Here is a 13,643-nt window from a genome sequence, read left to right on the forward strand (position 1 = left end):
ACGGGCGAGGAGGGGGTATCTGTACATATTTTAAAGCCTTCGACAAGACAGAACGCGTTAAATTCTGGATGTTCTTTCCTCAAAACATATCGCTGCGAAAGGTGCTACAATTTTAAACTTAATGTACCCTGCCTTGCGGCCAGGTGATAATCTCAAGCGACGGCTTAACCGAAGACTTTCATTGTACTGTGGGGTTTACACAGGGCTGTGTTTTGAGTACACTTTTTTGTTCATTGTTTATTTATGATTTTTCTTGGTTATGGAGAGACGTTTGTGGAAGAGGTATCTTTTTATCAGAAAATGTCTGGTATCTTTTTGCACTTTTATTAAGATGACTGAGTTTGCGTAAATAAAGGTTGCAATGTATAAAGAGCATTCACTGGGACTGACTTTAAAATGGTCAACTGAATGTTTTACATTTTCCATGTCGGCTTAATTAGATATACAGGTGGCGTTTTTTTTTTAAATCCGAGTCACAAAAGTTTGGCATATCATTTGGGTCTGTGGACAAAACTAGATTAAATATACCTTTCATGTTATTTGCGGATTTATTTGTACCCTTCCGCTTTATCATTCTCTCGTCTGTTTGCACCACTAAAAATAAGGTCTGTGTTGCTGCCTCGGCCACAATATGTGTCCGCACAAAGGTTTACTATATGATCATAATGCAAAGAGTTCGTTTTGTTCTGTATACAATAATGCAGCTCACTCACCATTACTGAGTTGCCATAAATGAACCACTTGTATTGATAATCTGTCATATTTGCCGTGTTTCTCGCCGCCCTATGAAATCTTTTGTATTCGCATTTCTTGCATAGGAATAAACCCCGCTAACACAAAAGACGGTAATGGTTCCACAGTCTTTGTGGTAAGCGTCAGCTTAAAATTCCAGGGAAAAATTAGGATAACAAGAAATATGTAAACATTTTCTTTAAATCCAGAAAGATACAAGATGTGCACAAATGAACGTAGCAGGGCAATTGAAACACCCTGTGATTTCTTTATCAACATTTATCTCAGAAATACTTCCATGGAGCGATAAGCGTGAAAAGATGGAAACCACTGGAGAATGGCGGATAACACAGTCACGCGCTGCCGCAGTTGGAACATCACGTACGATCAAGTCGAGTAATAACCTCCGATGTAGTTCTAGGAATACATATAAATTTGATAAGTTTGATATAGGGTTTTTCTTTTGTTATTTGACTGACAAGACTGACGATGTTCTAATTGACCCTTCCGGACGCCTGGAAAAGTCAAAAGTAGTGATGCCTTTATAAAGTTATTTGCACAAGTTCGGTTAAAGAAAATTCTCTAGTAAGTTCACACTACAAAAATGGGAATATTTCGGCCAAGAACAAGTCACTTGATAAGTTTATGCCCTGCGACGGTGTATGATTTGCACACGATATCCTTTGAATATCAAGGTACATATCATAAGGAAAATGTTGGGGCGTGCTCTCAATGCTTTGGAGTGATTAGAAACCACATAATCCCCACACCTGGATTAACGTTTACCTCTCTAAAGCACGCATATGCCATCAACTGTCGCCTTTTCTATATCCTTTATAGATAATAATAATAGAAATAAACCTTTATTAAAAAATCACCTGTCCCTTAAAAACAACATTACTCACTTCTCTCAGATTGGTGCTTAGAGGAGATTTGAATGTATTTCAGAGAATACGTTTAGATAAGCTCCAATGGAAATCACCCATAGATCAGTCCTGCGCATGTCATATGTGTACTTGGACATTTCGATTTCCTGTTGATGGCGTCTTTGCTGATGAGTGAACTGTTTCGATACAGTGAATTTGTCCTGAAGTCTCATAGTACATTTTTGCCGTCTAGCAAAAGCCAAAAGTCTACTCCAAAAAGCTGACAGGTGGGGTTTATTTATGTTTTGAGACAAAGCGACATACTGGAGTGTTTCTGTGCAGGTGTGACAAGAGCCTTGTCTGTCATCTAGGTCAATAATTTGATAACTTGTTTTTTAAATAATGATTTAAATGTCAGTTAAAATGGAACGACTCTTCTGTCAGTCATACGGCTCTTCTGCCGTTCATACGGGAATGTATGTAATTTTCACTGCATGCAATGATTCAATGAACTATACATTATAATTAGCATTCGTTTCGAAGTCGGGTCAAACTCCATACTCTGACTCATTGGGGTCTGGAAGGAAGAAACTAGGTTGACCCGGTATTGTTTTAACTATACCCTTTCAATCCACATATGGCATACCTCTGATTCATAATAATAATTTACAATATTTAATTACAAGCGTCATAATTTTGTCACGATCTGTCTCAAGACAGGGTTTAATATATTGCCCATAAGACGAACTTAATCGAGTGAATGAAGCAGCTATTATTGCCAGCTGTAGAGCCGTATTATTACTGAAAATCCAATATTGATTTAACAGTGAAATTATTACTAAAAGTCCAATACGGATTGAACATCCGTATTATTAGTGAACGTCTATTTATCACCGATGTTACTGATAGAATCTCTTTGATTAGGCGACATATTTTCGCTTGGAAAATTAGTTTTTGATTGATATAGATTGTTTCCTCCATTGGCTGAAAGAATAATCAAAGCAAAGTTTTATGTGAAAATGGCTTGGAAGTAAAGTTGAAAAAATGCCCCAATGTGAGAAACTTTTTTTGTTTAACAAAGACAGTGACATTTTGGCTGTCACTTTCTTTTCGGTCTATACTGTAGTTGCAGCTGACTTGATTTGATGCCCGTATATAACGCTGCGTATATACTAAGCAATTCATTTTTCTCCACAAACTTTATAAATGTGACGAAAGATCATCATTTACTTTCTTAAGAGTTTCTTCACATTGTCATTATACAAAGCATGTCTGTTATAGAATTAATTAGGTTTGTATGACTGCCATTTTGGAAATATATCTTGCCAAAGAATGCCATTCAACGCATGAAAGGGAGTCGGTTTACCGAACACACACGACTAGTTATAAAATGTTTAGAAGATAAAATTCTTGCATATAGAGGAAATCATTATGATTATAAATATTTCCTTGCTAGATTTGTAATTAGCAGAATCGATAACATGGCACTATTTTCAAGGTTTTGGTTAACATCTAATTTTGCAGCTTTGAAAAAGATATGATGAAGAAATGACACGATGGAGAATGATCAAATATCTATTTTATTTTTCAATTCTGGATTTCCTTGTAGCTTAAAGGTAGGTGGGTTGGTGTTTTAAAACCAATTTTCACAGATATCAACATGCATTTCATAACATAATCCAAGCATGTAATGGATCGGTCCGATAATTCTAACGTCTACCGATTTCCATTACTTCATTTTCAGCCGATGTGTTGGTGTTCGTGATTTCAAAAAACAGCTTTTGATTGATTCGGATGCATGTGCTTGCTTTGTAAAGTAAGCACCATGCACGATACACACAAACATACAAACAAAACACACACATACTCTCTCAATACACAGCGATATCATTTGACATCGCAATAAGCTCGTTTAGATATTTTCCTTCCATGAATATATTATTCGAAATACTAAATCCATTTCATAATACAAGGAGAATTAGTCAACAAATTATCCAAAGTAATACAAATATAATCATTTTTATGTCAAACTAAATTAGTAATAGACTTAACCTAAAAATATAAACTTTTAATAGAGTTAATAAATTTATCTTAATATTTTAAAACTCTTTAAGTTTAATGCTGAAGTATTTGATAAGTTATAGCCTAAATGTGTGTGTGTGTGTGTGTGTGTGTGTGTGTGTGTGTGATTTTGATTTTTAACAATTTTTCAGTCATGTCGCTTCGATGTCTGCAAGTGGCAGTTTATAGTGATGTCTAGCACTGGGGCATCATGCTGTAGACATGTAGCATGATGTCCCACCCAGCCACGTTATCCTGACATCAGGCCGACCAGTCCTAACACTAACCTCTTAATGCTGAGCGCCAAGCGAGGCAGCTGTTAGTACCATTTTAAGTCTTTGGTATGATTTGGCCAGGGTCCAAACCCGCGACCGCCCGCATCCATAGTGGACGCTCTAACCACTATGCCACCGGAGCGGCCCCCGAAATGTGGACATACGTGGACTAATTATAATTGTGACTATAACCTAAGACGATATATTTCTTAATTTATTGTTTCAAATACTCATAAGCTACTACTGTCTCCAAAGGTGGAAGCAAACTTTAGAAAGGTAGACAAAAGTTGTAACTACATGTTTTTTGCAATCTTTATCTATGCTAACAGTAATGTTAATTTACATAATCCACATACGCCAATACTTACCGCGGTTGAAACGGCGTTGATATTCGCGCTAAAAATAATAATATTATAATTATTTTAATTCTTCCCTAAATTTAGTAAAGATAATAAAGTTGTATGTCATTAGATTCTCTTAAAAATCTTCAAATTGAAAAATATTGAACCGCATTACTCAAATGCAGACACAAAATTATTACTTGCATGTAAGTGCATATTATGTACCGATTTCATTATTCATGTGGCAACTATTTGTTTAATATTCCTACCATCTTGGCTAGTATAGGGAACTGGCTTTCAGATCAGACTACGGATTGAAAAAATGAACTGCAGAATTGCCTAATACAAGTCTGACAAGAGTACGTCAAAATTGTTTTTGTACATTTTTCCGACGCTTGGTGTTCTGAAAAGTTGTTCATCTATGTATATTTCTGATAGTATATTTTTGTGTATGATAATGTTGAAAAGTCAGCATCATTCCTATGCGGTATTGAATATTTCAGTTGTCTCTTTTGTGGAACGCTTCACAATAATCCATGAGATCAAATAAACAGCATTGCGAAATAATATGACGTAGTAAACGTTTGTAAACTCGAGATCTAACCAATGTGTTGTATTCTTGCCATTGATAGTTCGATGCTACGCATGTCAATACTTTTATAAATCTCTTCATCTTTCCTGTTAGTAGATCGCGCATACTAAGAATAATAGATGAGAGTAAACACTATCTCCATGTCCGTGTAAATATCTTGTATACTTGGTTAAGTGGACTAGATTCAAGAACAATGTACATATTATTTTCATTTTTGTTGGACCTTTTCCACAAAACGATGACTCTGAGTGCTATTTCTTATAGCTATTAGCCATTTTGGAACAAATTATTGGAATGAACCACCCGCATATAATTTTAAAAAGGCGACAAAAACGAATGTCATCTCTGGAGGATGCAGAATAAAGGACCGGAAGATAATTTGACACAACTTATCATATTGAACATAAAAAATGAAAATGAGGAAGTTGGATAAAACTAGTGTTGATGGTGAATCTATCTTGCTGTTGCGCTCTGTCTTGCGGTCTGATATTAGTTCGTTGGTATTGCAGCTGGAAAATCGTGTTTTGATGTTAATATCATCTCTAGATTAGATCTTTCAGCTAGCAAATCAGATAACACACGAAAGGTCATCACCCGCTTGACCAAACACTTTTATCCAACTCGAATGGCTTTAATCTTCGAATCTCTATTTACACATATTGTCGTTACTCAATCGCATCCTAGTAAAACATGAAATTGTTAAAATCTTTCTGTCGGACTGGTACCCTGCCTAAGTGATTTCGCTGCGAGTTGCTTATTAAACCACGAAATATTATACTTTCACCTTTTATCCGTGTTATATAGCTGACTGATACAGCACGTGCGGCATTCACAGTTGATCATCGTTTTCAGTGTAGCCATTTGACGCTTGTGGCCGTAAGTATGATTCTGTTGATTGTCTAAGAACAGTGAGATATGTTAAATATGACCTGCCTGTTTAATGGTTCACGGGAATATTTATAAGGGCCTCGTCCACTCCAAAATGGTTACATTTCTGGCATCAATGAATTATATCTTTGACACCCACCATTGAAAATGCATGCCAGCCTCCAGGATATGTTATGTGCACTATCAAGCGCATTAGCTATGGAAGCAACATGTTTACTTTGTAGAATTTTTTGTTTTTCGAAGTACAGGCAGGCACATAGTTTTCTCCGTGTCATAGCAGTATCCTTCACCACATTCAATCTCGTATATTAGGGGCCCTGTACTCATGCAGTAGATGACGAGATTACAAGGGTGACGTGGATGAGGATGTACACTAAACTGTCCGTGATCAGCGCAGAAATCCTCTAAAAGAAAATACAATATATGCTTAGGTTTCTTGCGTGATTATAAGTTAAAAGTAATCTCTCTCTCTCTCTCTCTCTCTCTCTCTCTCTCTCTCTCTATATATATATATATATATATATATATATATATATATGTGTGTGTGTGTGTGTGTGTGTGTGTGTGTGTGTGTGTGTCATGCATGTTGTACTAATATGGCAGCTGTTAAGGGCAGTCATTGAAAAGGCCTTGTGTTTGTATTATTTGTGTTGTTTTTGTACTTTTAACTTTAAATCAGGGTGTCTTTGCTTAAAGAAAGGACTTTATGGCCGATATAAAGGATTATCAAGTTGCAATAGCTGCATGCGAGTTATGTTCCGAGCATGATAAGATTGCATCATGCCGAAATCATCTACTTTGCTACACAATGATTACATACTGCGGTTGAGGCAGAGAGAATCCAATGCGCTTTTGGCACCATTATGTTATTTCACAGAGGTGATTGAGGTCACTTGGATTATTATTTATCGTTGAAGTTCAGTTTTGGAATGGTTAAGTTTTTAAGCTGAGCCATTTTATCATGACAAATTTGGTCCTAATGTTGTTTTATTAAAAACACAGCATGGAACTGTTTGAACACGTAACGACAACAATTATCCAGCTCACATGATCTCTGAAAATGTACCTCATTTTATGTTGACTTGATAACTTCAGTGCACTCTGCACAGAAAGTAACGCACACTGGCAAGATCAGGGCATGATGGCAAACGTGTGTCTGACAAATTAGCATATGAAAACTATGGAATACGATAGCTGTATGAATCTCAATAAAATCAGTTAATGATCATGTCTTTTGTTAATTAAATAAACTTAAATCCTTTGTACTTAAATCAACTTAAATCGTTACATTCCATTTACAGTGATACAATTTCACTATAATATTTTGGACATCAAAGAAACATGGGGCTGTCGTCACACTGAACCAATCATTAGTGTCCCAAAAACGACTGTATGAAGTTCTTTCAGAAAATATACAGGTGTTATGAAAACACACATTTTGTAATACAAGGGACATAGCTTAAGAGCAATAATAATGCATTACATGCCGGTGTAATTTTGCCAATCGATGCCTAAAATAGTTTACGAAAGGTTGTGTTGCAAAAATCCGAACAAAGTACAATACATCTTGAATAATAGAAACAGAGATAGAATACATATGATACAGAACTTGATTGGCATGTGATATAGAACATGATTGACATGAGATATAGATCACGATTGACATGAGATGTAGAACATAATTGACATGATATATAGAACATTATTTAACTTTAAAAGTATATTGAGGCAGTTACTTTTGTTTGTTCATTATATTTGCAGTCTATAAGAAAACGTATTCTATAATAAGAAAAATGCATACTGTAGTTCATGCCTTCCGCAAAGTTTTGCTGAGTTTGTTAAATGTCTAGAGTACATGGTGACAATGGTTGTTCATAATAAATAACGGCTGCCTTAACAACTTTGTATTTCGGTTTCCTCAGTACGTCCATGTTCATATAGAAGATATAAAACTAAATAGTATTTCAATAATTCTACCGGTTACCTACACGAGAAACTATAGAGACATGCAAGAAAATAGTCCGCATAGATTCAAACCTAAAGTAATTTATTTAATGATACAATTATTATTATTATTATTATTATTATTATTATTATTATTATTATTAAATAAATGTGATGATGATTATCTGTCGCATGGTTATAAGAAATCTGTATGTTACTCACTCTTTACGACATGTAATTCCGCCTGGCTATGAAGATGCTGCTTCACATATGGAGGCTGGATAGCTCCTTGGACTTCACAGCGGAAGACAGACCCGCTTTCGTACTTTGTCGGCGTGAACGTCATCACACTGCGAAGAGTTGAACTACAATTCCCGACCTGCTTGCTGTTTGCAGGTTGAATAATAAAATCTTCGAACTTGCTGGCGTTCGGAGACTTAAATTTCCAGACTATAGAACCTTCGCTGCCAAAGATTTCTATAGAACACCGAAGAGAGATATCTTTATCTTCGACTATGTTGTGTGGAACATCGAGATGAGGCGGTTGTAAGCTGACTGCAAAAGAAAAAGCAGTAGAAAAACATCCACGTACTCATTCTCAAAACGTTTCGAGTAAGTTTGCTTGCTGCTTTTTAGGGGAACCTCCAGGACACAATTAACAATATTATAATGAGGAAATGGGAGCTGAGTTCTTTCTCAATGACATACCGAGGCAGCCGACCCTGAATGGCCTGGACGGGTATAGAACCCGCGACTGTTGAATGACGAGACCGACGCACTACCAACTGAGCTACCGATGATCCCTTTCGAGTATAACACTAAATCTCAGAATTATGTCCCCGGATATAATAACTGGAATACTTTTTCGTGATTGGATGGCAGCAATCTAAGTGTGGGATCAAACGTAAGTAAATCCTGAAACCTATGTGAGTCAAACGCCAGTCTATTTAAAGTTACAGTCTGTGTAAATTGAATGCACGTTCGTTCATAATATAAAAATGACACAAAACAAATTTGTGCCATTTTTAATTAACTGAAAGAGAACCCAATTTAATGATCGAACTCATGGTGCAAAGGTCTCCAGGTTCCTTAGTACTGATACATCCAAAGCTGTATGTATTAGCAGGGTATTGAATATACTTAGATTTGATTAAACACGAAAACGTTTCTCTCAAAATAGAATTTGAGCTGAAATGAAACCATCAGCGTCTCAGTTTGCATTTCTCAGTATTCCGGCGACAAGTCCATAAATCAAGACGCGATTTTGTTTTCTACTTTTTCTTACATTCATAATGAAATAAGATATCCTGTTTGACCTCTAATCAAACACAAAATCTGACCTTGAATGTGCTGGAGATCCCAAGTATGTCAAATTGACATATTTATAGTTGCTATGCGACAATATCCTACATGCAGATCAATACAGTATTTGTAACGTAGTTTTCAACATGAGAAACGGTATTGAATGAATTTGACACTCAAACGTTACCAAGTGGTACGGAAATGGTAGCAACGCTATGTAGACGCAACGCCACGATGAAAAATGCTACTGGAACGCTACGGAAAGGGTATGAAACGGTGCGCTGAACCGGAGGTCTGAACGTTGTTTTCAACTTTAAGAGCTTATACGAAGAGATGTTTGATTATCGGTATATATATGGTAGGAATAGAGAATGATATGATAGGCGATTTAAATGATCAGAAACGATACGGTAACATGGGTGCGGAAATGTAGCACAAAATGGTTGCAAAAGACGTAACAACTACTGTTTATGTTTGCTCATATTGATATATCTTTTCTAAAGTGTACATATCGCTGAGAGAGTTGATATGCTTTAAACAAATTAAGATGAACAGATATTACGTATTGATAATGTCCAATGGTAAAAATCAAATTGTGTATTTGTTCTTCAACATTTGAGCCTTTATAAATATTAGCATAAAAAAATCAAATCTTATTTGCACTAACTCATCTAACAAATGGTGACACGTGACCAAATATGCTTAATATACATTCAAACGCAACTCATGGTGACTACAAAAAGGAAGGCATGTTTAAAGACTGATCATATTATGGTATATTAAAATCGTATGCATAATATAATAATATAACAAAAATATAAGTGTCATATATTAATATGACAAAATACAATTTGTATTATATAAAAATGTAATATATATATACCCGTGATATTAGCTACGCTTTTTTTCTGTGATCCACGCTTTGAATCTATAATACAGCTGTAATTAGCAATGTCCTCACATCTCATTTTAGCAAACTTGATGGTCAACGACAGATTACCGTCTGATGATTGGACAACTTCTGTAGATATATTTGCTGTTACAAGCGTGTGGACAACTGGCACCGAAGAGTCTGTTCGTTCGACCATGACAACTGGTTCCGGAATATCTCTGAACATGCGCAGAATGCTTAAGGTGGTCCAGTCTTCAATATGGCTAACTTCACAGGTTATGTTCACAGGTCCATCGTCAAGCTGAATATCGATATTAGACATACTAATGACTGTAACAAAGTGAAATTACAATTTTAAATCATTCAGTTTTAGTAAATGTCAAACATGATTTTGAAAAAAGATTGCTTATATGTACTAATTTAGAATGATATAGCATGTAATAATTTTTCCCTCATTCAAGATAAATGTAAAAGAATTAACTTTCCTGTGTAATCTAGAAATATCTGAAATGGCATAAATTGTAATGTTTAACAAAACTACAAGGTCAAGAGCCAGAGAATGATGATCTCACTTACACGATTTTAAGAAAATAAAGCTCGAATTCAAGAGCGCTCTTAAAACTAACCTATTTCGACTGCAAGAACTGAATTAAAGACCTAATAATGTTTCCTTACTTTAAATATTTTCAGCATGTTTTCTGTTTTCTAATTTCATGGTGTGTTTTTTTGTTGTAATCATATCATTATATATATTTTTAGGTGTTGTCTAATGTTGTAAAGCGCCTATAGCTTCTAAAGATTAGGCGCTATACAAAGTCCTCATTATTATTATTATTATTATTATTATTATTATTATTATTATTATTATTAATATTATCAAAACTTATTCTGACTATGTTAAGAAAATTAAACTTTGTTATTTGTATGATAAAAACGCTCTCTGACTATGTTAAGAAAATTAGACGTTGTTTTATGTATGATCAAAAAGCATTCTATGTTAAGAAAATTACACTTTGTTATTTTTATGATACAGACGCTTTCTGATTTCTCAAAATTCGTGTTAGGAAATGCAGGTAATTAAATGTAAATGAAAGTAACGATTAAAAGTTTTAAAAATTCATCCCTATCTAGTCTTTAAAAATAAAATTCAGGCTCTATTTCACATAGTTAGTTAAACGGTTGGAAAGGAAACGGATGTGATAGAGATCTTCATTCTTCTGTTGATGCATCCAGAGATGTAATGTGTTTTATACTGACGTTATGTGTTTCATACTGACGTTATGTGTTTTATACTGACGTTATGTGTTTCATACTAATGTTATGTGTTTTATACTGACGTTATGTGTTTTATACGGATAATATGTTATGTGTCTTATACTGATAATATTTTCTTGATTATTTAACGAGTAAGTTTTCTGATGTTAGTTTGTTATAAAAGCAAACAACAACACAAAACATAAACTACACTACAGTGACAGGTAAAGATGTAGCAGTGGTCATGAACGTGTGTTCAAATTAAGTGTTTAGACGAAATTAGTAAATAAGTATATAGATATTGCTTCAAATCTGACGTAAGATATAATAATCAAACAAGCTTTTCAATAAGCAAAATGAAAGCAGATATTAGGATTTTTTAATCTGCCGATATATCCCATCTTTCTCATAGAGTATTATCAATGTTGCACCATGGTATTCATCATAATATTTGTTGTATCCTTTCTTAATCATCAAGTATTATCAATGTTGTCCAGTGGTATTCATCATAATATTTGTTGTATCCTGTCTTGATATTTAGGTATTATCAATGTTGTACCTTGGTTTTCATCATAATACTTGTTGTATCAAATCGTAATCATTAGGTATTATCAATGTTATATCATGGTATTCATCATAATATTCGTTGTATCCTGTCGTAATCATTAGGTATTATCAATGTTATACCATGGTATTCATCATAATATTCGTTGTATCCTGTCTTAATCATTAGGTATTATAATGTTATACCACGGTATTCATCATAATATTCGTTGTATCCTGTCTTAATCATTAGGTATTATAATGTTATACCATGGTATTCATCATAATATATGTTGTTCGAATGATGTTCATATCATCCGTAAAAACACCATAAGACGATATTAATTGGCTGAGTGCATATACTGCCCATTAACTGCTTTTGCCAATAATGCAGGTAACGCAGGTCATCTCATTGGTTCGTTGATCGAAAGTAAGGGTTTGGGTACACGCCTTAAATCTCAAGTTCGAAATACAATGGTAGGCTATAAAAGCCAAGCAGCCTATATGTATTGCTCTAAATTGATAAATGAATGAATAAATAAAATACTTAATCGTGTCACGCGTAAATTACGCTCAGGTAGCTAACCATTCTGGGTTTGATAAAAAGTTTTACTGATTTCAAAACTTCTTATAATTAGGGAAGATATGTTAAATTTAGTTCTAGGGTATCAAAATAATCTGGTTCAATAACTGCACCACAATAATTACTTCCTGGCCAGTATCCGCGAATATAGGTCCAATCTATTTTTAGAGTATAGGTCCAATCTGTTTTTAGAGTATTGCTTCAGTATGGCATGGATGTAGGTTTTCCTTCTGCCGATTTAAAATCAAACTGTTAATTTTTTAGAATATGAGGATTATGGTGTGATTGTCTGTGTGTTGTACTGGTACAGAGAGTGATTAGGCTTTGATGGTGTCCCGAAAGTGAAATCCTTGTCCCATGGCATGTTGCTGCTTTGTAGTTCAGACCCTTATAAAAAGATGCCGAATAATTTACAAGAACTTGTATAATTTTGTCTATTGTTTAATTAACATATAATTGTTTGCGGGGAATTTTGACACAGATGAATGCTCAGTACTGAGAAGCGAATTATAGAATATATATCGAACGAAGAGTCGATGAGTCGAACGGCGAAGATCTCACGGAGCCACGCGAGAGGTCTGACTGAACGAGATGTTATTATGCAGATTAATTTGCGCCTTGATCTTCATGGCAAAAACATTTGTCAGTTACATTGAGATTTATTTTATTGATAAGGATTAAAGAAAGCATCATCTCAACCCCCCACCGCTGGCGATCATGTGATTAATACTATTTGATCCACAGGTTGCAGTGTTTGGATTGTCCTTTATTATCGTCATTAAAATGATTCGTATATATGTATGCATGCATGCATATATGTGTTGGACTGATAAACCAAATAAAAATGAATGTAAATATGAATTATTTCCATGAATTTTGATAATACGAAACAAGTACTCCAGTCACGTTCAGCATGCATACCTGCTTTTTTCGTATTGCTACTTTTTGTTGTGAAAACCTTGTTCGTTGTAGTTATCGTGGAATATATATCATCGTTGTTACCAGTAAATGTCGACACTTCTCGGTCTGAAAAGAAAGAAGACATTTTTTAAAAAATAAAACAGTTGATATATTAAACTTAAATTAAAAATATACAAGTGCGCTATATAGCAAATGTTCATTGTCAGACTTTCTGGTGATAGTTCCCAAGCATGGGTTGTGAACCATGTCAAAAGAGAATAATGATTTTGTGCAATGGTTTAAAGATCTCACCTTGGTGGAATTTTATTCATTTGTACAACATGGATATAAACATTTAAGACAAATTGAGTCCGTCATCGATATTAATTGTTCTACGAGTTTAAGTTTCCCATAAGCTAATCCATAACAGTTCTTGAACTGAAATCATTCGACGTCAACTTATGCTGTTC

General features: G+C 34.6%; 1 protein-coding gene across 1 annotated transcript in view; it reads right to left on the reverse strand.

Annotated features, from left to right (window-relative positions):
• Positions 1-3,162: 3,162 nt before the first annotated feature.
• The window catches only part of LOC149800786 (uncharacterized), a 35,815-nt gene continuing 25,334 nt past the window's right edge, over positions 3,163-13,643 (reverse strand). Inside the window, exons 3-6 of the mRNA XM_089954770.1 lie at positions 13,195-13,299; positions 9,885-10,223; positions 7,922-8,254; positions 3,163-6,159 (exon numbers count right to left, since the gene is read on the reverse strand). Of these exons, the coding sequence (XP_089810896.1) occupies positions 5,969-6,159; positions 7,922-8,254; positions 9,885-10,223; positions 13,195-13,299 (968 nt within the window). The 3' untranslated portion in view covers positions 3,163-5,968. The remainder of the gene's footprint in view (positions 6,160-7,921; positions 8,255-9,884; positions 10,224-13,194; positions 13,300-13,643) is intronic.

This window comes from Sinohyriopsis cumingii, chromosome 4, assembly GCF_028554795.1.
Source record: "Sinohyriopsis cumingii isolate HCF-2022 chromosome 4, ASM2855479v2, whole genome shotgun sequence".
Classification (NCBI taxonomy): Eukaryota; Metazoa; Mollusca; class Bivalvia; order Unionida; family Unionidae; genus Sinohyriopsis; species Sinohyriopsis cumingii.